Source organism: Gigantopelta aegis, chromosome 10, assembly GCF_016097555.1.
Source record: "Gigantopelta aegis isolate Gae_Host chromosome 10, Gae_host_genome, whole genome shotgun sequence".
Taxonomy (NCBI): domain Eukaryota; kingdom Metazoa; phylum Mollusca; class Gastropoda; order Neomphalida; family Peltospiridae; genus Gigantopelta; species Gigantopelta aegis.
In genome coordinates, this window is record NC_054708.1 from 61,727,162 (window position 1) to 61,754,129 (window position 26,968).

The window sequence follows — 26,968 nt, forward strand, 5'->3', positions numbered from 1 at the left end:
TCTATAGTTACTTGTGTCAGGTTTCAATAAATGGACATATAGATAAATAGAAAAATTCTAGCCCAAACTATAAGAAATCTAAAGTCTTTCTTGCCTAATGTTTGGTCCCCGAGAGAATATTGTACTGTTTAAATTATGCCATTTTTAGAAAACAAATTGTGTAAATTCCGTGATAGGAATTTGAACAGTACTGCTATTATTGCTATTACTAACTCTGTATGATTTAAAAAAAAATTGAGACTGGAACTGGTGCAATTTACTTACCTCTCGCACAGTGAGATTACGGAATTCCCCGGAAAGGGAGAAGACTCTGAAGAGTTCAATCTCGCTGAGTGTTGGTTTCAACAGCTGGTTGTATGTGGCAATCGTCTCATTAGTACAGTAGTAATGACTGGCAATACGACCAAGCTCAGTCACCTGCAAATCATAGTATAGCATTACAAAAGGGCACAGAACGATTAACAAAATTTGTTTTGTTTAACACCACCACTAGAGCACAATTATTTATTATTCATTGGCTATTGGATTTGACACATTTGATAATTCTTATATATAATTTTACAGGAAACCCAAAACAGTTTTTCATTAGCATCAAAGGTTCATTTGTGTGCTACCCCACAGACAGGACAACACATACCAGTTATGGGGCACTTATTGGGATGAGGGAACAAAAAACAGTCAGAAAATGGGTCAACTGAGGGTATGTGTGTTGATTCTATGCTCAAATTACGTCAGGTGAGCACTTCTACTGACTGAGCTAGATTTTAAAAACGTATATAAATTATACCTGGAAGTTTCCTGTTTTGCGGTCGTATTTACACAAGTTGTGTCGGTCTAGCTGTATTGCAGCTGTGTGAATGAGATCTTTCCTCCGTTGCTGAAGCAACGGGTCCTCCTTCAGCTGGTCATGTGATATCCCGTACAACGTGGGATTTCTCAACATCCTGATGTACAAGTATGTGTATCCTGGAAATAATGAAACACTGTCAGTCATGGATTATTATGTACTGCTAACTTTGAAGCATCATATACAGAAAAACCAAAGCAAATGAGTAAAAAGCAAACAGAAAAATAAATATTTTAAAAACTAAAATGTCTCCCTGATAACTAAATTTTAAATTGATTTATTAACAAATGTAACTCAAGCATTCTAAAAGAAACAGATACAGTGCTAACAAATGTAACATCAGCATTGACAGCAGCAATATTCATCCACTCACCTAACCAGTCAATTGCCTCTTTCATATTCTGAACAGTTCCCAACACAATCTCAGCATTCAGATTGTCAGCCAGTTTGTTGATGAACTGACTCTCAATGGGCAGCTAAAACAAAATAGTTAAACATAATGAAAATAACATTAGTGAAAGAACTAAAAAAACATTCTTGCTCCTCTAAATTATTTAAAATTATTTATCTTGAAATAATACAGTAACCTTCATGCTATGCCAAGCTAAATGATTTTAATAACTGCAAAAATAACTGCAACTTTTGAGGGGCAGTTTTCCTATGTCATATTTCAATTTTTTATTAACCAAGCTTATATAATTGATGTTCTGCAACTACCATTTACTGACAACACAACCATCAATTATTATGGTACTTATTTATCTACATAATGTGAGTGAAAAACTGCACACACCTGCTGGTTCATCAGAGAAAGGTAGTACTGGAGTTCACTGTGGTTGGTTATCATGATTCCCTCGCCCTTTGTGTCATACTGAGGGCGGCCAGCTCGACCCAGCATCTGAAACATGTCACACACAATTAACGGTACAGTCTTAACTAACGAGTCCAGTATCTTTGAAATATTTAACTAGAATTCTACAGAATTAAATGTCTTGTCTATCATAAACTTTTCAGGTGCACAGTGATAACATCCACAAATGTAACTATAAACCAAGTTTCATCGATTTAGGAGTTATAGTTTGTGAGAAATTGATCTAACAAAAAATTTAAAGCAAATGTCGACTACAATGCTGTTGCCACCATCGGAAAAGTAATTCCTATATATACCCTTTTTATTTGGCAAGACAAAATAACAATTGATGTATATCTTCTTTTTTTCATCTTTTATTTTATTAATACCCATATATCACAGAAAAAATTACATAAACTTAATCATTTGATTTAATATCACACAGTGAAAGAAGAAGTAAGATATTTTGATTAAATGTGTTTAGAAAACCCATTGTTAAGACCAACCTGCATGACATCGAGAGCACTGAGTTCCACCCATCGTCCCTTTTCAGGGTTGTAGATCTGCGTACCCTTGATGATAACCGTGTGTGCGGGAAGATTCACTCCCCAGGCAAGAGTGGACGTCGATACAAGAACCTGAATGTGACGGTCAGCAAACAAATCCTCTACCAGGGCTCGATCAACTCTGTAAATATTAACGTTTGGGTTTTTTAATTCATAGTTTTTTAAAAGCAAATGCTCTACCAAGGCATGATCAAAACGTAAATATTAATTAATTTTTTTTTTTTTTAAATTCAGTTTTTTTAAAAAGGCACAACCAACTCTATAAATATATTTATTTTTGATATTCATATGGTTTCTTAAAAACTAATCTTCTACCAGGGTGTGATTAATTCTGTAAATACTTTTTTTTTTTAAAGAAAATTCATATACTTAATTTTTAAAAACAAACCTCAATCAAAGTACGATCTACTCTGGAAATATAGTACATATAACTATTGGGTATCTGCTCTGTATATATTCATTATTTTAAATGTATTTCTTTCAGCAATTTACCGGTTCATTCCAGCATGATGGATTGCAAAACCATACGGAAGAAGATCTCTCAATTCATGGTTCTAAAATAAAACAAAAATGATGAATACAAAATAAAATTATTATCCACCATCTCCCCCCCCCCGCCATAAAATGAGTGCTCAAAAAACTATAAATGAAATGTTCTACTTTGCACTAAGTACATATATAAACACCATTGATGCTAAATGGCAAGAGTAGCCACTGTGTTCACAACAGCTTTTTCCTGTCTCTCTGTCACAATCGATTAGACACCAAGTAGCCATATTTTAAAATGTTCTGGAGTATTGTCAAATGTTACTGTACTTTACTTTTTTTTTTAAATCGCAATTTCTGAATACTTTATTAACCAAAATCCATGAACGTAAAAGAAACAACAGACAATGCTTTTAATTAAATATAAAACATACTTAATAATAAGGCTAAAAGTCTCAGATTCTATTTTGAATAATTGTTTGGTTCTAAAACAATAACACTCAGTAAGACAAAATACCAATATAGAGAGACATCAGATATAACGTTCCCTGACGACGTAATTTTTATGATCAATGACATATGAACAAACTGGCGTTGCTACAGCTGGAACCAATGAGATGATGTTATATTGCAATGAATATAACAGAAATTTAATTATTCAACAATGAAGCCTGTATTACAGAAAAATAACCAGATTTGTTTTAAAACCTCACAACATAAACTTGAAAAAGGGTATGTCAAAATATCAAGACAAATGGTGCTCCTTATGTTGGAAAGCACACAGCTTATCTACTGAGCGCACTGATGTGTACAACTGTAAGCATGAAAAGTAGGTGGCAGCTGCATCAGCAGTAGCCACCAAAAATCAGTTTTCCCATCTACTAATGAAAACTCTGAAAAGACAATAGCTGTTACTGTGTAGTGATCTTTGTGATGAAAACCAACTGAAAATGGCAAATATGCACCTTACATTGAAGACATTAAAAATATTTCAACCAAACATCTCACCTTCACTTGTTCAGCTTCTGATCGAAGGATCTCTGTGGAGGCAGAACCCTCTTTGAGGAAAATACCAAGAGAATCCTTTTCCAGACACAGGTCTCGGATAGCTCGGGCAGTCTTCCCGGTCTCCTTTCGGGAGTGAACAAACACCAGTAACTGAAACATTAATCAATCCATCAAGTTACATATAGACCAGGAGTAACTCACAGATTAGATTTATTGCAATTCAGTTGAGTTAAGTTGTGACCAGGTATGACTTACAAATGCGACAAATCTAAAAATGAAACCTTTGGCATTAATATAACTGACCAGCCAATGTTAGTGTTGTAATGGTATGTATGTTCATTAATTATTTAATATTTATTACAGAAATATTTTCACCTATCTTTAAAACAGTTTATGGTCACACCCCAGCAGTGACAAAAGAAAGCTAACTTGAAAATAGTAATTTGTGCTATCTATTATAAGATTACAAGCAGGAAAATAGGAATTAATTTCACAAAATATCATTAAACAATTTCTTTCCATCTTCAGTCTTCCATTATATCATCTTTTCTGTGTGAAATCTATGATAAACACACATATATGACAGGTTTAACTGCTAACTGTAAAACATACTTCAACTTAAACTTTGATGTGAAATCCAGGGTATAATCTACCATTCATTTTAAGTCTGTTTTCCGCAAAGACCCCATTCCCCTAATTAACGCACCTGATTTTTTCCAGCATGTTCCATAACTTTTTCGTACACAATGTCATTCATGAGCTGAAATCGTTTGACAGCTTTTTTCTCAGTGATACCAATAAACTGCTGCTCCAAAGGAACTGGACGGAAGCTGTTATCAAAGAAAAACAAGCCTTCCTTTGGGTCAACACGAAGGAAGGTTGCCACGTCTTCAAAGTTTGGCAGAGTGGCACTGAGACCGACCAATCGAACATCTTCTTGTGTTGTCTCGATATTTCGAATTGTTCTGTAAAAATAAAACAGTACTTCATTATAATGTTATTTACCTTCCCCTAAATTCAAACTTAGAAAGTAAACACATGAAAAGAAACCCCCCCCAAAAAACCCACACGTTATGGGGAAAAGAAGACTGACTTATGATAATAATTTATGCAACAATTAAGGAACCAACAAAAAGCAAAAGAATCAAAAGTTTGTTTCTATCTACCGACTATTTAGTTTTTTCAAAATAGTTTAACGACATCAGATATAGAGCTCACACTGGAACAAATGTTGGTTTAGCCAATTTTCAGATATGTAGAGTATTTCCTTGAATTTTATTAAAATGTGGTTGATTTAGGGGAAATTTTATTATCTATAGACTAAATGTTGTAGCTACTTTGAAATAAAATTGAGCAATTGGCTACTTTAGCAATGGACAGGGTGAGCCTTGCTGATTTGATACACAAGGCGGTGTAAATGTAATCTGTAATACTAAATGTGACTGATCCTCACCTCGCAACCAAAGCTTCTAAAACTGGACCTCGATCATCATGCAACAAATGGATTTCATCCTGTAAAACAAAGACAGCTATTTGAAAATCATGCCGTGCTATAAAATTCATTACAATTAATAAACACTCCACAAAATATTTCTCGAACTAAAAACAAACTTTAATTTATTTCGCACATTTTAAACATTAAAACTAAAACCATGTGTCAAAATAAGCATGTGTGAGATACAAAATTGTCAAGATGTTATTAAACAAATGATCTATGCCTTTCCTTTTAATCTTTAAAGTGACTTTGAAATTGCCAATAAGTCTGAAAGAAGTAGAAATATTAAAATATTGGGAAGGTCAACAATGCATATTTATATATTCTCTTTAATGAAAGTTGAACAGACGTAAAGACAAACAAGAATTCAGCGGAATTAAAAGTCTCAAGTATTATAAAACAATTTTGGTTTTACACTGTGATCCATAGGTGCAACTATAAACCCAGATTCAATGACCTAGGACTTGTAGTGAGAAACTAATCTAACTGTGAAATTTTAATGTTAAAATTGAATGCGAAAGTTGACACCGTTGGAAAAGTAATATCTATATCTCTCCTTTACGAAGTAAAAACACTTTAAAGTAACGTACGAATATCATAAGTCTGACAAGCTGAGTGTATGTGCGTTCGCCTCCCTTGCGTGTGATAATGTCCCACTTCTCTGGGGTGCAAACGATGATCTGTGTCAGGTGAATCTGTTCTCGGGTCAGCTGGTGGTCACCAGTCAACTCGGATACTTTAATGTTGTACGACTTCAGTCGCTGAAACAGACAAGATGAAATAATTACACCAATAAAATAAATACAAATTTACATACAGCTACCAGAATACCTTAATGTAAGAACTGGGTCATAGAAATATAACATGACAACAAATATAATTTATGCCATCAAATTCTAAAATATATTTACTTGTAACTAATGTTATAGTAGTAATAGTATTAGTATCTGCTTCCTTATAATATCCGGTATATTGCTCAAATTCGTGGGTATTTGCGTCGACTGACCTTTCCACCAACCCCCTCCCCAACAATAACCCCCAAACATAGTTAACATGACCTATTTTACACTTTACAGAAAACAAGCATTCTGATAGTATTACTAAGTAATACATGTCTCCTACAGGGCCCCAATACATTTTTATGTGTCCCAAGTTCAGAAGTTTAACAGTACATGATAAAGCTATACACAAAATGTCAGCTCAATATTTGCCCCCCCCCCCAAAAAAGCCTGGACATTTTTTTTCCATATATCAAAGAGCCATAATTCTGTCAAAAAGAGAAGTTAAATCCCCATGAAAAGTGAATGTCAAACTTGATCTGTAACAGTAGATAATAAAGCTATACACAAAATTTCAGCTCAATATCTTGAAGCATTGCAAAAACGATTGTCCACAAAAATATATGCGGGACAGACAAATGAAAAAAAAGGACAAAGATAAAATGCAGTCCCCCTCCAGATGGAACAGCAGGGGTACTAATGAAAACGTAACAGTGCCAGTGATGTTTATTATTTTATATACTGGACTCTCTAACAAAAAATAAAATTTATCACTTAGGTCACTGAGGTTTCAGTGTTGTTTTACAAAATGTTCGAAAACAAAATTTATCTGGAGGAAAAAAAAAATACAGCTGCTAACACATATTTTCAGTATGGTACACTACCAATAATTAAAGGGCAATAAGATACTATTATATTAATCCAATTAAACACCAATTATCACACACCTCAGAGAAGTTTCCCACCATCTCCTGGACGAGAGATCTCATGGGAGCAACATACACTATTTTGAAATCTTCAGTGTTTATAGTGCCGTCAGCATTCACATGTCGACCTATTTCCTTTAAAATAGTCAGCAGTGCCACATTGGTTTTGCCTGCTCCCTACAAAACAAATATACAAAATTAAAACACTGAATATTTGAATGTGATTGAAAATATTTATTTGCAAACCGAAAGAAATATAGCAAAAAGAGTAGACGCAGATATGACAATTATTTGTTGTTAGTCATATTTACTGTTTGTACAAAGTTAAACAAATCACTTATTATGCAAATCTTTGATATCCTATATTACATAGAAAGAACATTTGATAATATTCTTTTATTTCGTCAACTGACCAAATATAAACTGAAAATGAATTGGAAAAACATGCATCATTTGGTTGTAAATTTATTTTATCACAGTTTATCTGGCTATTCATTATCAAACAAATATGCACAAAAGTAAAAATATATTTTCAGTTTAAAACCTGTAAATACCATGCTGTCAACAAGCAAACATGCTATTGAGTGTTACTTACTGTTGGGGCACAGAGTAAAATGTTTTGATCAGATTCCATGGCAACCTTGCAAAGACGACTCTGTATTCGGTTTAAACTCTTGAAGCCATCAAAAGCTGGTTGTGCATATTTTGGGAGTCGATCTATTGGAACCAGTGACTGAAGAAAGAAGGAAATGTTTCATTTAACGACGTACTCAACACATTTTATTTACGGTCATATGGCGCTGGACATATAGTTAAGGACCACACAGATATATAGAGAGGAATCCTGCTGTCACCACTTCATAGACTACTCTTTTCGATTAGCAGCAAGGGATCTTTTATATGCACCATCCCACAGACAGGACAGTACATACCACAGCTTTGTTAAACCAGTTGTGGAGCATTGGCTGGAACGAGAAATAACCCAATGGGCCCACCGATGGCGACTGATCGTAGGTTGATCACGTATCAGGCGAGCGCTGTACCACTGAGCTATGTCCCGCCCCACACACAAATGTTGAAGCAAATAAATATTGTCACTGTATTGTCATATTCAAAATGTCCTACCTCATCAATTAATAGTAAAAGAACCACATAAATTCTATTTAGAAGCAATGATAAATTATTTGCATTATAAATGTTGAAGCAATTAAATAGTGTCAACTGCAATGTCATATTAAAAATGCCCTAACCTCATCAGTGTCGAACGGTTTGGGTTTCAAAGCTGGCACATGAACTTCTTCATATCCTGAAAAATTAAAAATCCTATTAGCCATAACATATGATTAATGAAAATACATTATATGATTTATTATTTTTATTACAGAATAGCAATAAGTGCAATTTGTGAATAAAATAAAGAAGAATTTTTATTTCCAATTTTGACAAAAACTGGGATTAACAAAAAAGTTTTCATTTTGGGTCATTCAATATTTTACCAAAATAATGTGAAACTGTCCAAAATATCCTAAGGCACAAAAGTATTAGTCTACTAAAACTAAAATAAAATATACTGTACAGCCACTGAATTGCATGATGTCATACATTGTCCTGTGATCACAGGAAATCATCCACTCTATGAATACAAATTCCTTAATTCAACCATGCTCCAATTCTACCAATTTTTTTCAAAAAGATTACTATAAAATGGCTAATGATCTCCATGATGTTGTTATAGATTTATAAAGACTAAATAGTGACAAACCCTTCCTCTGTTTTCTGTATGACCCGTCAGGCAGCTGACACCGCTTGTTGGCCATAAGATGGCTGCCCTGACTGAAGACCAGATCTGCAAGATTCAGCTGTTCTGCTGCACCAACATCCTGAAAGTAAGTATTAAAACATCAGATCCTGTCAATTGGTTTAGTCAGTCACACTATCTTTCCCTTCCCACAATCTCTCTCTCCATCCAATTTCTCTCCCTCCCTTCCCACAATCTGTCTCATTCTCCATCCAATCTCTCTTTATCTTTGTCTTTCCTTTCCCACAATCTCTCTCTCCCTCTCCATCCAATCTCTGTCCCTCTCTCTCCAATCTTATCTTTATCTTTCCTTTCCCACAATCTCTCTCTCCATCCAATTTCTCTCCCTCCCTTCCCACAATCTGTCTCATTCTTCATCCAATCTCTCTTATCTTTATCTTTCCTTTCCCACAATCTCTCTCTCACTCTCCATCCAATCTCTCTCTTATCTTTATTTTTTCTTTCCCACAATCTCTCTCTCACTCTCCATCCAATCTCTGTCCCTCTCTCTCCAATCTATCTCTTATCTTTATCTTTCCTTTCCCACAATCTCTCTCTCACTCTCCATCCAATCTCTGTCCCTCTCTCTCTCCAATCTCTCTCTTATCTTTATCTTTCCTTTCCCACAATCTCTCTCTCACTCTCCATCCAATCTCTGTCCCTCTCTTTCCAATCTCTCTCTTATCTTTCCTTTCCCACAATCTCTCTGTCCCTCTCTTTCCAATCTCTCTCTTATCTTTATCTTTCCTTTCCCACAATCTCTCTCTCACTCTCCATCCAATCTCTGTCCCTCTTTCCCTTCCCACAATCTTTTTCTCTCTCCATCCACCCTCTCTCTTATCTCTATCTTTCCATTCCCACTCTCTTTCACCATCCAATTTCCCCCCCCCCCCCATCTCTCTGTCTCTTCCCCCATCTAATTTCTCTCACTTTCTCCAATCTCTCTCTCCAGGGCTCGAAATAGGAAGTAAAATATGATTTGCTGTTAATTTTTTTAAATAGTAGGCCAAAAGAAATGTCCTGCCAGAAACAAAATATAGCCTGCTGGAATTAAGACAGCACAGGGTGAAGGGGGAATTTGGGACAGTGTGTGGAAAATTAGGACCTCAAAGATGTATTTTAGAGCATTATGGAATTAAAATGTAACAGAATCACAAGCTAAATTGCAGATGAGATAATTGTACATCATCTGTTGTTTACAAAATGGCCTGTGATTTTAGCAGGTGAATTTTTATTTCATCTGCCATGTCCAAAAAATGCACTACTTTTCGAAGGCCATTAGTGCAAGCCATGCACGTCATCTCAATCTCACCCTCCATATTATGTCAATTTAACTGTATGAGAGACAGCAAACAGCTACAGTTTAAAATATAATGAGATGTCATTAAACAAAAGTTAATATTAAATTAATCCATTGATACTTCTGTGTACCCAAATATTAATAATAAGTTAAGTGGGTTAGAGGACTGAATAAGTTATAATTAGTATATTTAACAAAAAAACAGTCTCACTTATTATTAAACAAACAAGGGGTTAATTAATTAGGAGATATTTTAAAAATTACTGGTCCATAACCCGGTATACTATTCAGTAATTCAAATGAATGAATATGTAATGGCAACCAGGTACAAACAATACATTGGCTATTGAATATAAATCAAAGGTAAAGCTTATTAATTTGTCCACATAGGCTTATAAAACCTAATATTCCCGATGCTGTGTATCCATAAACCTACAAAAAGAAAAACCCAAGTACTTGATATTCTTCGAAGTCCATGGCCTCAATATCGGCGGCAACTCGGCTCTGTCTTGCCTGTTGACGGCGTGCCCGTTCCTCGCTGACTATGTCATCGCGGTCTGTGGTCTGTAAAGCCAGGAGAATGCGGTTAAGTTCCGGATCCTGCTGCATCCTATCTTCAATCTTCCCTTTCTCGTTATCACTCTGAGCTGATGCCAACAGCGTACAGTAGAGAACTAAAATGAAAAAGTGGAAAGTGAAAATTACAATCCCATGTATCAGCAGTATGCTACAGAATGAGTTTAAATCGCAAATAAATTTTCCTTGTTTGCTGTCTTGATTTAGCTTAAAACATGATATATTTTATCCCTTTTTAGTAAATTAATAAATTTACTAGAATACCATGGCATTTTGTCTTGCCTGCTACAAATTTTTGTCGTTGTCAAGGTGAGACAATAAAATCATTTGGCATAGGTTAATCATACACTGAAATTACTTTTATAATGTTTTTATTATTTATCCATTCTTTAAAGCGGCAATATCCGGAATATTTTTATTATTTAAGCATATAGAACAGAAAATCCAATTACATTTGGTGCATATATGACGTCGCACTCCGCTGGCTTATCCAGGTCAAAAACAAAGCCAGTATTTTGAAAGTGGGACACTTTTGACGGGCTCGTACCAATCTGGGTTTTCATTGGCTTATGATATTATAGAATTCCCCAACAAGAGATCACGTGAGATTTCGCAATTTTTGAACAAATTTAACTGTCTTGATTGAGGGGTCGTGTCATATCTCCAAAACATATTTATATCCATAGAGGTATGGTACAACGCCTTTCCAGGGGTCGGTGGGTCGGGGATTTGCCTTGAAATTTTGACAGTGGCCAGCTGTTGGCATACGCGTTACATGTAAGGGTGTGTTACTAATTACGCAATGCTCTAGGGGTAGAGGAAGACGGTACTGTGTTCGATTTACGTAACATTTTTCAAGACTATATGTTATTTTTATTCATTACTTAGACCTAACAAGGTGGCTTTTTAAAATGCGCAGTCAGTCTAGGATCGATCCCCATTGGCGGGTATATAAAATACCATGGTATGTGATATCCTGTCTGTGGGATGGTACATATAAACGATCCCTTGCTAAAAAAACAACAGGTAGCGGGGTTTCCAAGGCACGTGTGCAGGGATTTCAGCGGGCTTGGGGTTATAGACTGTGTTTAGCGAAGTTTATATGGGGCCATGCTCCCCCAAAAAATACATTTTAATTTTTTTTAAGCTTGGGCAAGTAAGGGTTTCGACTTCCAATACCTTCCCCCTGCACATACACCCGATTCCTTTCTAAGATTATATGTCAAAATTACCAAATGTTAGACATCCAACAGCAGATGGAAGGAAGGATAGGATATGTTTTATTTAACGACGCACTCAACACATTTTATTTATGGTTGTATGGGGTCGGATAATTATTAAATCAATATGCTTTATCTTTGATGTCGTTAAACACACACCCCCCCCCTAACTTTACCCTTTCCAAACGAAATAATATTTATTTGAATTTGTCAATTTTAACACGTAAAATTAAGTGAAAACGTTCATTGTCTACTTTAGTATATTTTATTTTAAAAATATATACATGATTAATGTGTTACTAGTATACAAACTAAACTTTGAAAGTTCTACTAACACTTGATAAAATATCAATTCTGAAATAGGAAGGTACGACTGTTGATAATACGCTGTCAAGATCAAACTGGTTTTAACTAAAGACTCTAGTCCCGTATCCTCAAACCGAACGTTCTTTGTACAGTGCAAGATTTCTCTTTTAATTTTTTGAGACGAACCCTACAATTTGAAATCGGCAAACACATGTGTTAACTGAAAATGACAACAGGCTGTCGTTTGTGCTTTTGCCGAGCTATGGCGGCACAGGCGACGAATCAAGCGTATACGTTTGACGATATCCATTCATAGTGAACACACACGACTTTTTAAAAAGTGCATTTGAGCTTGTATTTCACATTTGTACATGATGTTATAATATGGTAACCAGAGAATGTAACTTTAAATAGCTTTAATCCCAACTGCTTCTTTATTTCTACAATTTGTAAAGAAAACCCCCACATACTCATTTGTCTGTGTTGTCGCAGTATTCGAATGAAATCAAACTGATTAACACCAAGCAAAAGAACTAGCTGCGTCTCACATTCACGGTCATCACCAGAACTCTGGAAAAAATAACAACATCTTATGAAAACAATCTTTTTCACCAACAGATCTCATCAAATATTTTTTAAACTAGCATTCTGGGAGTACTGCTAAAGCAATACATGTTCCATACTGGGCCCCAAATAATTTCTTATCACCTAAGTTCAAGGACCATAAATCTGTCAAAAATGGGCAAACCCCATGAAACTCCACATTAATCTGTAATTACACATGATAATGTTATACACCAAACATAAATTGAAAACTGTTGATATGAGTGACGTTCTGTGATGTTTAACATTCTCTTTAACTAGTTATTTTCATTAAACTATAGTTAACAAACCTTTAAAATTTCCACGACTTCTTTGGCCTTCGTCTGTGCCATATTGGGATCATCAGGGTAGTGCTTGCTCAGTTTTCTTTGGATCCAGAAGGCGTCAATGTCACGAGGATGAAGTCCTCCATCAGCTTTGCTTCCTTTGTCTTCAGAAATCTGTCAAACGCAATCACAGAATAGAACACATTCATGTAGCAGCATGTAAGTTACATATTCCAACAATTATTTTGCTGTAAACATATGGCTAGTATCAGGGCACGTGCTTATAACACTTTTAGATTCCAGACTCAATCTCTAATGATGTCGCATGCATAGTTTGTATGGCCCTGTCATGACTTTCACATCTCCGACTCTATTAGGAAGGAAGGACATGTTTTAGTTAAAAGACGCACTCAACACATTTTATTTACGATTATATGGTGTCAGACATATGGTTAAGGACCACACAGATATTGAGAGAGAAAACTTGCTATCACCACTTCATGGGCTACTCTTTTCAATTAGCAGCAAGGGATCTTTTATATGTGCCATCCCACAGACAGGGTAGTACATACCACGGTCTTTGATATACCAGTTGTGGTGCACTGGCCTAAACAAGAAATTGTCCAATGGACCCACCGACAGGGATCGATTCCAGACCAACCGCGCATCGAGCCAGCGCTGTACCACTGGGCTACGTCCCGCCCAGACTATTAGAGTCTCGAGTCTTAGACTCTAAAGGTTTTATAACCACCAGGCCAGACCATATTGATCACTGTCTCCACCAGGATAGGCTAGGCGAGTGATCACTTCTGCTCCCTTCCACATTCTGCTCAAATATTTTAGGGGAGCTGCAAACTGATCGCCTTGCAATATATTTGTTTTAATGTATTTCATTTAAAGAACAATGTGATTGCTCACCAGGCACCATTTCAAGAGAGTGATCTTCAACTCATGGCAAAGACGGAGACTAAGAACATATCGAATGTTGATGACAAAATGTAGGATATGTTTAATACATAATATTTCCAAGTTAAACCAGGTTCAGTGGGACATATAATCCTTACAAGACCAGACATACAGAAAGTCAACTTAAGGGAATTTTTAAACACAATATTTTTGGTTCTGTTTTTCTTTATGCAATATTTGGACACAATATGAAGACTGAAATAACCAGTGGACTGTTACATTACAGCAGCAACCACTCAAATAAATGAAATCTCTGTCCCAGTATCTTACCCCTGTGGCGTGCAGTCTTCCATCATACTCAGCTTCTTCACCTTCGTTTTCGTCATCGTCGTCACCCTCCTGGACCTCACCATAAACATCACCAGTATCCTAAACAATAGACAAGACAATGTCAAGATTTCAATCATTACACCTGTAGCAGTGGCACAGGTAAACAAGTGGTATAAAGGACAAAATGTAAAATATTTATAAAATTACAAAATGTAAAACACATAATAAGGGAGAAATAAAAATTATGGTTAAATTTCGAATTATTATTACATTTAATAATATAAAAAAATAATGTTTAATGACACCTCAACACATTTATAAACTAGTTATTTGGTGTCAAACATGATTATTTCAACTCATGTTCTAGAGAATGAGGAAGGAAATGTTTTATTTAACGACACTCAACACATTTTATTTATGGTTATATGGCGTTGGACTACAGAATGAGGATGTGCACAGCCACCACATACACAACACACCTACCAAAAAGTAATATTGAAAAAAACCACGAGAATTCTGCAGCCTACCACAAATGTTTTCAATGCCCCATAGGTGCATCAATAAACTAAGTTTCACTGATCTTGGACTTCTAGAGAAAGAGATCTAAACGTGAAATGTTAATTCCCAAAACTTGACAACAACAGCACAAAAGTAACACCTGTATCTAGTCTTTTAAGTTGGTAAAGGTGAGACACAAAATTATTTACCTATTTACTTTATTGTATATTATAGTTTTGAACTGGTGACTGTTAATTAATTATTGAAAACATTTCTACAACTCTTGGCTGTATCTACTAACCTCGTCCTCCGATTCTTCAAACTGTACATTAACTCCATATGTTTCATCAATATTTTCAGCTGCAAATAAACACAAGCTTAGGCTACAATGGAAATATCTATATCCAACCACAATATTAATGAATCATGCCATACTAAGTATAAGGTGATTCAATAGACAATGGGACATTAGTTTTTGTCAATAGATGAATAACAGGCTATGGGTAAACTCCAATCGGCAATAACTACCAAAAATAAATGTAGCATCACGGCAATAAAATAAGATCACTGTTAGATGACAATTCATCAGGACAAATATCAATCAAATCTTTAGAAAAATGCAAGATAATTGTCATTATAGATGATAGCCATACATGAATAATCTGATATAGTTAATAGTCAATAAAATGTATGCACTCATAGTGTTATGTATTATTATATTTTAAAGAAATGGGATGAAAATCAACATTTTATATGATCTGTGACCAGAAAAAAAAGCCTTGATAGAGATCCAGGACAACAGTTATCTATATAGACAGAACCTCACATATATTGCTTTCGCTTCCTATTTACTGCACAAAGTAATTTTGCATAAGAATATATACCATGAGACCATGTAGTGGTCAGGTGTTATGTTCTTGTGCAAAATAAACAAGTGTTAGAAATAGGAAGCGAAAATAACATATGTGAAGTTCTGTATTTATAACTACACTTTCTTAAATCTATTACTCAATCCTCCTTTCATGGATTTACTTAACATTAAATTCATACTCTGCACAATCTTGTGTAATGTTTCAAATACGATGTGACGCAATTTGTAAGTCAGACATGATGTCAGTAATAAAAAGGCACTAACTCCAATAAAAATAAAAAGGGAATTCCTTATTTACAAGTTCCCGTTCAGATCGTACCTATGTGTAATACAAGATAAATTTATCACTATAGTAAGATTGAATAGGTATGCAACGAAAATTTTTTATCACATGCTCACATGTCTGCATCTTTTCCTCTTTTCCCCAGTCAGTGATTTTCTTTCCCAGATTGACGAGCAGAGCAAACCGCTCATCAGCAATACCACCAAGAAGATTGTCAACCTCTCTTTTACGCTCCTTGTCTTTCATTCGGTCGTTCTTTAGGACGGCCAGCACCTCGTCTGCAGCTCCACACAGCACGTCCCGGGGCTAACAGGCAATAAAACAATAACAGAAATCATACCCACTTCTGATAAACAGTCTTTGACATGAGCAAAATCACGACAAGTTGAAGAGCACTCTCCTTAAATGATGCCAGGAGAGCAATCACATGACGTTTCAAATGCAATTCATTAAACATTTTATTGTGAGGTAATCAATTTTCAGCTCTCCTAAAAGTTTCCAGACAAGCGTGGACGGGAGAGGGAGTGATCACTCACCTTTCCATGCAAAGACTGGATAAATATAGATACACATGGAATAAAAAGCAAATTGTGAATAGCTACTGCTCCTAAAATTACTGTTCAATTCATAGCATTAAAAATACATTACAATTTTTCATCATCCATCTCTATAAGTATTAGTGCTGTTATACTTGAGAAATATCTTTACACGTGTTACCAGCTTCGAAATGTTTTTATTGAACAATTGCACGTTAATGCAAGAAAACAAAAACTATACAAATATTTTTAGGTAGTCATTAGAAATATCAGTGATGATGGCAAGAAACAATTTTTATTTTAAGAGATGGAAACATTTTCTAAGTGGTACCAAATATATATTTATGCACAACATATTTCACGTTTTTCTGATGTGTAACACAAAATCTGTGTCGACAGATTGACAAGGGAATCATATCCATAATATTGTCAGTCTTCACTAATGTGGTAATTTTACGATTCTGTCAATATGATGGACATACCTGATCTCCAATAGCAGCCTGGATGAAACTGAGCAAAACTTCGTAAGTCTGTCGTGTTTCTGTTGTCTTGGGGCGGTAAAGAATTCCAACCATTTCATCAATACCTTCGGACAGCAAGGTAGTCCCTTTCATCTTGATCATGTCTCGCTGTGCTTCGTCTCGCTTCCGACGCCTGATGAACAAATAAAACTAAATCTCAATTTCAACTCGGATAAATGTGATGACCACGTCTGATAAAAGCCAAGAAAATTTTTTTTAACAACATCTCAGCACATTTAAAACTAGGACTACTTGCTCAAACATATTATTTCGATACTTGGTTAAGATAATGAAAACCTACTGCTTCCACATAGAGCTATGACTATCAGGAAGCAGCAAGAGAACTTTTACATGCACAATCCACGATAATACGTAACATGGTCATTGATGTGTGAGTTGTGGGACTCTGACTGGGATGGGAGATACAACACAAGTCCATTGAGGGTGATCAATCCTACAGAACAGCACACCTCAGGCGAGAGCTCTTCTACCTCAGGGCTCGAAATAGTAACCAGTTAGGTAAAATACAAATTCACCTCCTCAAACCAACAAAAAATATTGGTTCATTTGTCAAGAGACTAGATTTAGACCTGATATTTAGCTTATTCATCTCAGAGGTCCCCAATTTTTTTTGGCACACTATAATACATAAAAATAATAAAAGTCTATTCCCAACCCCATGCTGGGTTTTTTTTCCAGCTGGCCATATATTTTCTTAGCATGACAAAGTTCATTTGAAAATAAAACAGCAGGCCATATTTCAATTCTTATTTCGAGCCTAAGACAAACAGTCAGTCAATCCCAGGGCTCACACTGGAATAAGTTATGGTTTAGCCAATATTCAGATATAATGTAAAGTAATTCCTTGAAAAATTATTAAAATGTGGATTATTTAAGGAATATTTTATTAGCCAAATACTGAATGTTGTAGTTACTTTGTATACAAATTAGCAAATGGCCAATTTGGCAATGGACAGGGCGAGTCCTGCAACCCTGATTACATTTTAAGACTTTTTATAGCAGACACAAAACATTAGTACATGTATATGGTGCTTTTACTTCAACAAAAACATACTTGTTTTTTCTTTCCTCCATAAGAGGTGGCTTAGACTTTTGTGCCTTGTCTCCCATTCTTGTTCCTGTAATCTTCCCAACAAGGGACATAACCTCTCCTGTTGCTTCATCACGAGCTCGTCTATCAATCAAAGACCTGTCCACTTGCAGCACAAGGTTGGAGTTCTAGTAAACACAAAATCACATTATTTGAAAAAAATCTCATCACTAAATTTTAAATAGATTCACAAAATAAAAAAAGAAGAAAGTTAGTGTCATATCTCATTTCACACCATGTCAGTCCATTGGTTTAATTTGATACGAGTCTACATCAATATGAGTTGCCCCGTCTGCTGTTGACCAGTCAAGTCGTATTTAGTTAATAAAATTTCTCCCCATAACTTCTTCCATTCTTGGGTTTTAACTGAAGTGGACGACACAAATTAATAAAAATTTGGCAAATTTGATCCGATAATATGTAGCCAAATTCATCTATTTTTAAACTGAATGATTTTTATTAATAACTATACACATAGAAATCATACAGTTATCGAATTAGCTTCTTGGAGAATTGGTAATGACATATATTTGCCAAATTCAACTTAATATTGCATTTGCAATGATTTGGTGACTTGGTGAATGACAGCTTAAACCAGGCCCTAATCTAGAATTGAAAAAGTAGGAGAAGTTACTTCTCCCTTCCCAGAAAAAAGGGGAGAAGTTTAATACAAAATAGGCAAAGTGAACATTTACTTGTACATTTCATCAGTTCCTGTGTTCAATCGAAAAAAAATCTAAATTTTACAATCAGTTCTGTTAAGTATAGATATTATTAAGTATTTAACAATGTTAAAATTGAAGTATTAATTAGTATTTTCTAGCATTACTGAAATAAATGTGGCCGAGGATTAACCACGCTTGACTGGTCAGAGCACATGGGGTGACAAGCGTCACTTTGAAAAACAATAGCCCGGTTTATGGGTGTATCTGAAGAATGTCAACATTAGACTACGACATGTATTTAATCTCTTCACAACAGAAACTGGCACGAGTGTTAACATTTGTTGGTTGATTTTCATAACAAATTGAAAAAGGTAAAACTGTATTTCATCAAATCAATCACAGATTACAATGCACGTAAACTATTTCCTGTTGACAGGCTGGTTCATAATTATTCGACGATACAGTCTGGCAATAAAGTAAAAACACTGTCTAACATACATGTGAGCTATGACAAAAACAAGTCATGGTCTTGACGTCTGTTGTGTGATTTCATTGTTAAACCTAGTGAATACTTTCCTTAATGTTCAGGGCAAGTTGCTTCCCTCTATTTAGCAAATTTTAAATGGCAGGGACATATTTTATGTTGTTGGAAGATTTATTTTGTTAATAATGATGCAAGTACTTCAATCAGGATTTAGTGAGTATGTTACGTTATACATTTTTGGTTTGTGTGTCCATTTGTTACACTATTTCGGTTGAGAAATGGTGCCACATGTTTTTAATACCAGCAGTATATTGGGTATGTAACAATATTTGGACATAGAAAAAACCACACTTTCTATGTCCCTTTGGACTATGTTAAACCCTGCTTGAAGTGTTAAAATTTTTCAATTTTATTCTACCTAAACTTACAAGAAAAAAAGAAAAGAAAAAAGACCAACAAACCATTGAAAAAATAATCCCCCCCCCCCCCACCCCACTTAACAATTTTTAAGAAATATTTGTTAGAATTAGTTCAAGGTTAGGGTTATACAATACCTTTTAAAACAATCTGTTCTATAAAACCAACATAATGTTTATATTTCGTAATCCTGTATCACTGTTTTGCCTATGAAAAATTAGACATTTTGACTATTCTGTGTAAAATTTCCTCCATAACGGTGCTTTTAAAAGAAATATAGCACAGAAGACAGAATGAGGCATTATGGGACTAAATCTTTGTTTTATTCCGTAGATGTTTGGTTCATTCCGTCAAAATAAACCCTATGAGATTTATAAGTATTAAAATACAGTTTCACTTGTTCATCCACTGCGTGGTTGAGTGGTTAGAGTACTTGACTACACTATAGTCCCGATGGTCTGGAGTTTGAATCCAGGCCTAACCAAGGCTAGCTCTGGCACTCGCCAAATTCGCCAATTGCGAATTTTGAAAGCAGTTGGCAAATTTTTTTTTTTTTAGTTTGGCGAAATAATTTCATGTAATAATTGACATTTTTTAGAAAATAAGTGACAATTTCTGCAAATTTTAAAGTTTAATAGACAATTTGTATAATTGTTTTGTTCACCCAGAGCTAGCCCCACTAAGGGTATCCGACGTTTCGCCCCCAGGTCTGTTCACCCCAAATCTGATGTTAGTTTGCCCCCGTGTGCTTAACCAGTTTGCCCCCACAAAAGTACCAGTTTGTCCCCACAAAGGTACCAGTTCGCCCCCATAAATATAATCCCTCAATTAGAATAACGCGCAACAGAAGAGGCCATATCGAATTGGCATTGCGGTTCAAAGCCCTCTTAGGTGTTAGCCGAAGATGCATAATCAGGTTATGTACAGCTAATTAACCACCGTTTTAAAATCAAATACGGTGGAAGTTTATCGTTTTATTTGTGATAGTTTGTAGATGTCTTTTTACTCAAATTATTTCTTTATTCCTAAAACATATCCTATCTCTGGCAGGAATGGATGTTTTAATAAATGTTGATGATGTGGTTTATGTGAGTAAAAGTATTCTTTATATATATCTATATTAATTAATTAATTAAACTGGAGAGTATATCAAATGTGCCCGGACTGAGTCATGAACCGTCCAAATCGTGGAAAGATGACAATCCCTCCCCTCTAAGAAAAGAAACATACACACACACACACCGAGTTTAACATGCCCCTAAAGAAACAATACAATAATTGGTTAAAAGTAATAAATAATTGGGAGCTGGGGGTGAACTGACAAATAGTTGGGGTTGAACAAGCAAACAGTTGGGGCCGAACAGGATCAAATTGGGGACGAACTGACTGGGGGCAAAACGTCATGGATTCCCCTGCTAACACTAGCATTACGTCGTTTGTAATGTTTAATGCAATACCCAGTTGATATGGCTAATTCAATACCCCAAATGGGGGTGGGAGGGGGATACGATAGTCTTTCCAATAATAGCCCACAAAATAAAATACTGCACTACCGGGCAGTCACAATGCCGGTTTAGAATCAATAGGAGAGTTTATTCGATGTTTAAATGCACCACTTACAGCTTTGTATTCGTACTGCAGGGATCTGGCAGCTGCATCCGCCATGGCTGCTGATTAAAGCTTTTTACAAGATTTCTGTAAAAGTAGAAATTAGAATGTCAAGCAAGTATAAAACGCACAAAAACAACGTTTTGTGAACGAATAAATCGTTTCTCTTCTCGCGTGCAAATAAATTAACTTCCGTTTCCTGTAATATTTTCTATACACAAGTCTCTTGATACACCATTGCTTAATTTTGGATGTTACACTAACATTCACGAATAATATGAATTTGCATTTGTAATGAAACACTTATCAAAGAAAAATATATATGTATTTGGCATAACACATTAAAGCGAATAAAACGTTTTAAAACCAAATATGGCTGAATTATAATCCGTCCCACAGGGAACGCCTTTATATTACTACAAGTTATTTCTTTCTGAGCCGATTGTTAATGGTATCTAAATTGGTCACAAAAATAATATTTGTTTGTTCTTTCCAAAAACTTTTACTTTTCTTCTTACGTCATACCAAACTGAAATTATTTACAAAGCACATTGTTTTGTAGGTGCCCGCCCAGGACGAACTATAAATCTGTGTGTCCTCTTTAGATGTTAAATAAATACATAACCTCTACTCTAATATCCCAACCATCCAGCAAGCTATTTAAGACAGAATACAGTTTTATTGCCACATATTACTACTACTGATACATACAGGGAGACGAATTTGCGTCTTGCACTCCAGAAAATAAAATTTAAAAATAATTTATTTTTGGCGCAGGGGAGGTTTGACTTCCACCCCCCCCCCCCTAAATAAAAGTCTTTGTTATATAAGTTTAACGGCAATAAAACTAACACGAACCTTTACCCTGAAGAAGTGTCACTATTAAAATTTTAGTGGCGCACTCAATCTATGCGTCATCGTTAGAATATCGACAGCGAGTTTTTTTCCTTCGATATCTGTGTGGTCCTTAACCATATGTCTGACGCCATATAACCGTAAATAAAATGTGTTCACTGCGTCGTTAAATAAAACATTTCCTTCCTTCCGTTAGAATATATTATGACTGGTTGCTTTCTAAGTATCATTCGAATTTATTTTGATCCACTTGGAAAACCTCGGATGTACACGCAACCACTCAGAGACAACTAATGATAGAATCAATAACCGAAGTCAACCATAATAAAAAAAATAACGCCTAACTTCCTACTAAACCCGGATAAATAACTAAAACATAAAACCTTCAAAGCAGTATATATATTCGTCCAGTCCACCAAACCAAAGCTATAAATAGACCAACAGGCACTCATAACCTTTCACTAGTACGCCCCAAGAAGGAACTGCAACCAATTTCGAACTCAACTCGATGCTTTCCAACCTGTGGGCCAAAGGTGAACAGGTAAAATAAGACCTACTATAGTACTAACAAAGTAATTTATAGGAACTACTCAAAACCACCCACTTGTAAGCCCCTACATAAAAGCTGCTACCAATATTGAACTCGGACCCGATGCACTCTAATGCAGGTGGCCAAAGGTGGGTCGGTAGCGAATAACTTAAGAATAACATTGAATAACCAAACAAGTCAACCAGGATAGGAACTCTAATTATCACTTTCACTTTTTACAGCACGCTTATTCACCCAAACCAGTCAACCATGATCCTGGAAAACCACATGTATATATCGCACAAATTATGTACTCGCACCATGTACTTATTATTAATGAACAAATAGCAGACCACGGTAAGTCACCCACCCAGAGCCCAGAAGAACAACCGAACTCCAGAGAACAGAAGACAAATCAAGTAAGACAAGCAAACCAATAAGAAATCAAGCCCAACTAACTACCCTTTACTAATAACGATTACCAACATAGATATTAGTTAATTCATCAATTAATCATTTTTATAAAGTAATTCAGGGGGCGGGGGTCGCTCAAAGTTATTTTACCTAACTAAACTGGGTGTGTCGTTTGAATGTGTGAATGCGGAAAGATTGTTCATTGATAATAAAATAACTATGCAAGCAATAGGCTTTTTAACCAATACATACACTATAAGGGCTTGCCATTTAAATTAGATACCTAGATTAGTCTAATTCCCCCTCCGCCATTGTGTTAAATGCTACACAAAGACGGAGGGGGAGGGGTGGTCGTGAAGACCGTTGGAATCACTAGAGTAGGGACGTAAGACAGTAAGTACAACCTTAACACCAAACTAGGACTACATACAGACTACACGCTCACAGCATCAGTACACAGGATGCATTGACTAATGATAACGATGCATCCGCCCCACATTAATGGCCCAGCACGTGCTCTAATAAGGAACCGGACAAAAGAATACCGGTTCCGAGTACACAATTGCAATGCACCCGGGGGAGGCCGAACAAAAGAATATCAGCCTCCGCCACCCAATCCCCAAATACTTGCTGCTGGAAACTTGTACTTGGTGTCACTAGGAGGAAGCGGAGGACCATGCCAACATCAGCACGTCGACCACCCCGGAACAAAACGCCTTGCCTACCAGTGTCTACACAATTGCACGAGTCTCCTCTGGGTTGTCATGCCACGACCAGAAGAGGTCAGGTCCTTATAAGGACCCTACGGACAACCTAGGGAGACAACCAGCATCACGAAGGTCTATAATTAACGAGCTACTCTCGACCCACTAACGAGCTATTCTCGATTCAAAACCTATACTAGCTCGCACATTTACCTTTCGACCGACCGTTCAAAGTTGCGCCAAATTCTCAAAATGCGCACCGTTTCTCTTTGGCATCAACAGCTCCATTCAAATTCCATAGCACCACCACCACCCCTCCCGCCTGCTACCGATTCAATCGGGCTGCTGGTGCCCCCTTGCACCTGCCAGCGTAGGCGGTCCCTCCTTGCCTCCCCCCACCTTTCCTGTCATGGACAGAGGAGTGCCCACGACAGGCGTGCGCTACAACAGCTTGTTCTGAATGTGCACGTAAAACCCTATGACATGACCTGACCTGACGCAACCATTCGGCCGATACTACGAGGCCGAGTTAATAGACGGGGCATGCTGTGACACATTATATGCGTGTTATGCTGTGACACATTATATGCGTGTTAAGTATGAGTGTTAAGTATGATAGTTGGCCATGTCGTAGTATGTACTATAGTAATAATGCATTATACTGATAGATACCGCTAACTATATGGTCACCATTAAGAATGTGCATGTCGTACGCGATATCATTTGCTTGCTCTTTGTGTCGAAGAGGCGAAGTGGAATCTGAGTCACAACTAGGGAGGAAAATACTTCATACAACCACAACGGTATCAGGTCGTTTCGTAACCATACCGTTTCGTACCATACCAGTTCGTACCCAAAGTCATACCAGTTCGTACCCAAAGGCATACCAGTTCGTAACCAGAGGAACATCGGCATACCAGTTCGTAACCAGAGGAACATCGGCATACCAGTTCGTACCCACATTTGTACATGTTATTTAATGAAAAACAAAACAAAAATCCAAGCCAACTGCATTTTAATAATTAGCGATTAGAAATTGTCACGAAGAATCATGTCAAGCGAAGTCAGCTTATTTGTTGATATATACTACTCAAAAGAATTTAAGGGTCAAAAATTTATAACCAAATAAGTTTCAGAGTGTATTAGATTGATGATGTAAACTACACCAAAAATTTAATTTATTGTTCCATATTTACAAAAACCCACAAATAAACGTCACTGTATACAAGAAAGTCACATGACATGCTGTCAAAGTTGAAGGTTGTCAAACATGGATTTTACACATTAGAACATTCGTTTAATAGTGTGTGAATCCACCCCTGGCGCGAATACACTCGACACATCGTTGCCTCATGCTGTTGATCAGACGCCTCATACTGTTGATCAGACGTCTGAAGAACTCTTGGGGAATGGCCTGCCACTCTGCCATAAGAAGTTGACCCAGATCATGAAGGTTGGCCGGAGGGGCATGGTTATCCCGAACTCTCCTGCCTAATTCGTCCTAGGCGTTCTCTATTGGGGCCAAGTCAGGCGAATATGCTGGCCAATCCATCCTGGCGATACCTTGTTGTCTGAGAAAGTCCGTTACCACCCTGGTGCGGTGGGGTCTGGCATTGTCATCCTGCAGAACTGCCCCGCCGCCAATCTGCTGAAGGCCTGGGAGAACCAACGGCCGGATAATCTCATTCAGATAGCGGATTCCATTCAGATTGCCATCCACCACATAGAGGGGGGTCTTGTGGTGGATAGAGATGCCGCCCCACATCATGACGCTGCCACCACCGAACCGGCGACGTTGTCTAACGTTAACGTCAGCGAAGCGCTCCCCAGGACGTCTGTAGACACGAACCCGACCGTCGTTGAACAGGAGACTGAACCTGGACTCCGTGAACATCACTCGACCCCACTGAACACGTTGCCACCGCAGATGAAGCGTGCACCAGTGACGTCTGGCCGTTCTGTGACGTGGTAGGAGTGGTGGTCGAACAGCCTGGCGACGGCAGCGTAGATTATTGGCTCTCAGACGATTGCGTATGGTTTGATCAGACACTGAGTTCCAGTCGCAGTCCGCAGATTGTCACGTAATCGTCACGTAATCGACGTGCAATCGACGTGCAGTGGTTGTGCGTTGACGTAGAGCCATATTGGTGATGTAGCGGTCCTCTCTATTTGTAGTGCTTCGGGGTCTTCCCGAACGTGGACGATTTCGAACAGAATTCGTTGCTTGGTACCGTTGCCACAGTCGGCCAACGACACTCTGACTGACACCAAGTCTCAGAGCAACATTTCTTTGCGTATTGCCATCCTGAAGCCAAGCAATAGCCCTTCCTCGATCTTCGATAGTCAGTTGAAGTCGTACCATTGTCGAATTTGGAGTGTGCACCGACACGAACGCAAGCTGCAATTATACGGAAATTCAGCATTGGGAACATGGAATACACGTGCAAAGCGTGCAAATGAAGCGCTTTGTGAAAAAGCAAGTTATGGGCACTTAGCAGACCTTTCGCTTTCGCCCTAATTTTCGTGCAAATGTAAGCATGTTTTCGCCATTAGAACTAGTCGACAGTGTCAGTGACAGTGGATTTTAATTATTTATGGGTTGCTTAGACCCACTTTCGTCAAAATGGAACAATACCATGCGTGACATTATGGTCTAGCTAATATAATTGACATTCAGAAAATAATGTCGAAAATATTGTCTGACCCTTAAATTCTTTTGAGTAGTATATTTCAAACATTTCTTTTCACATGACAAAAACATTTTATGTACACACAATAATATTTACAAATGTAGCAGCATCATAATGGGTTCAAATAGACGACAGACGACAGCGAGGTGGAATGTTACTCAGGTTTATTATTTTCTCATTCTTTATAGCTCTGAAAATATTACAAATAATTTCATCCATTAATTATGACCAACATCACTGTAAATACACCAATAAAATATGTTAATCCAATGGTATGATATACACATACAAATTACTTCATATACATGCCAAAACACACATTACACAATATTAAATTATAATCCTAATATTACATATAATACATATAATATTAACAATAACCTCGTAACAAACGTCAAATATAAAATCATAATATACAAAATATCTACCCACATAATATGAACTATTGTACCTTCATAATCTACACAAACCATTTAATTATAGCAGAATTTATTCATAAACATACCAAGTATGTGGACCA

General features: G+C 36.6%; 1 protein-coding gene across 1 annotated transcript in view; it reads right to left on the reverse strand.

Annotated features, from left to right (window-relative positions):
* Positions 1 to 26,968, reverse strand: part of LOC121384512 (U5 small nuclear ribonucleoprotein 200 kDa helicase-like) — a 56,152-nt gene extending 29,184 nt beyond the window's left edge. Inside the window, exons 1-24 of the mRNA XM_041514925.1 lie at positions 26,954 to 26,968; positions 21,269 to 21,343; positions 18,047 to 18,210; positions 16,933 to 17,104; positions 16,031 to 16,220; positions 15,062 to 15,120; positions 14,263 to 14,361; positions 13,051 to 13,200; positions 12,628 to 12,727; positions 10,512 to 10,729; positions 8,720 to 8,837; positions 8,208 to 8,263; positions 7,553 to 7,690; positions 6,979 to 7,134; positions 5,843 to 6,013; positions 5,211 to 5,269; positions 4,464 to 4,722; positions 3,758 to 3,907; positions 2,756 to 2,817; positions 2,204 to 2,384; positions 1,641 to 1,745; positions 1,221 to 1,323; positions 788 to 966; positions 265 to 417 (exon numbers count right to left, since the gene is read on the reverse strand). Coding sequence (XP_041370859.1) covers positions 265 to 417; positions 788 to 966; positions 1,221 to 1,323; positions 1,641 to 1,745; positions 2,204 to 2,384; positions 2,756 to 2,817; positions 3,758 to 3,907; positions 4,464 to 4,722; positions 5,211 to 5,269; positions 5,843 to 6,013; positions 6,979 to 7,134; positions 7,553 to 7,690; positions 8,208 to 8,263; positions 8,720 to 8,837; positions 10,512 to 10,729; positions 12,628 to 12,727; positions 13,051 to 13,200; positions 14,263 to 14,361; positions 15,062 to 15,120; positions 16,031 to 16,220; positions 16,933 to 17,104; positions 18,047 to 18,210; positions 21,269 to 21,313 — 3,087 coding nt within the window. The 5' untranslated portion in view covers positions 21,314 to 21,343; positions 26,954 to 26,968. The remainder of the gene's footprint in view (positions 1 to 264; positions 418 to 787; positions 967 to 1,220; positions 1,324 to 1,640; positions 1,746 to 2,203; positions 2,385 to 2,755; positions 2,818 to 3,757; positions 3,908 to 4,463; positions 4,723 to 5,210; positions 5,270 to 5,842; positions 6,014 to 6,978; positions 7,135 to 7,552; positions 7,691 to 8,207; positions 8,264 to 8,719; positions 8,838 to 10,511; positions 10,730 to 12,627; positions 12,728 to 13,050; positions 13,201 to 14,262; positions 14,362 to 15,061; positions 15,121 to 16,030; positions 16,221 to 16,932; positions 17,105 to 18,046; positions 18,211 to 21,268; positions 21,344 to 26,953) is intronic.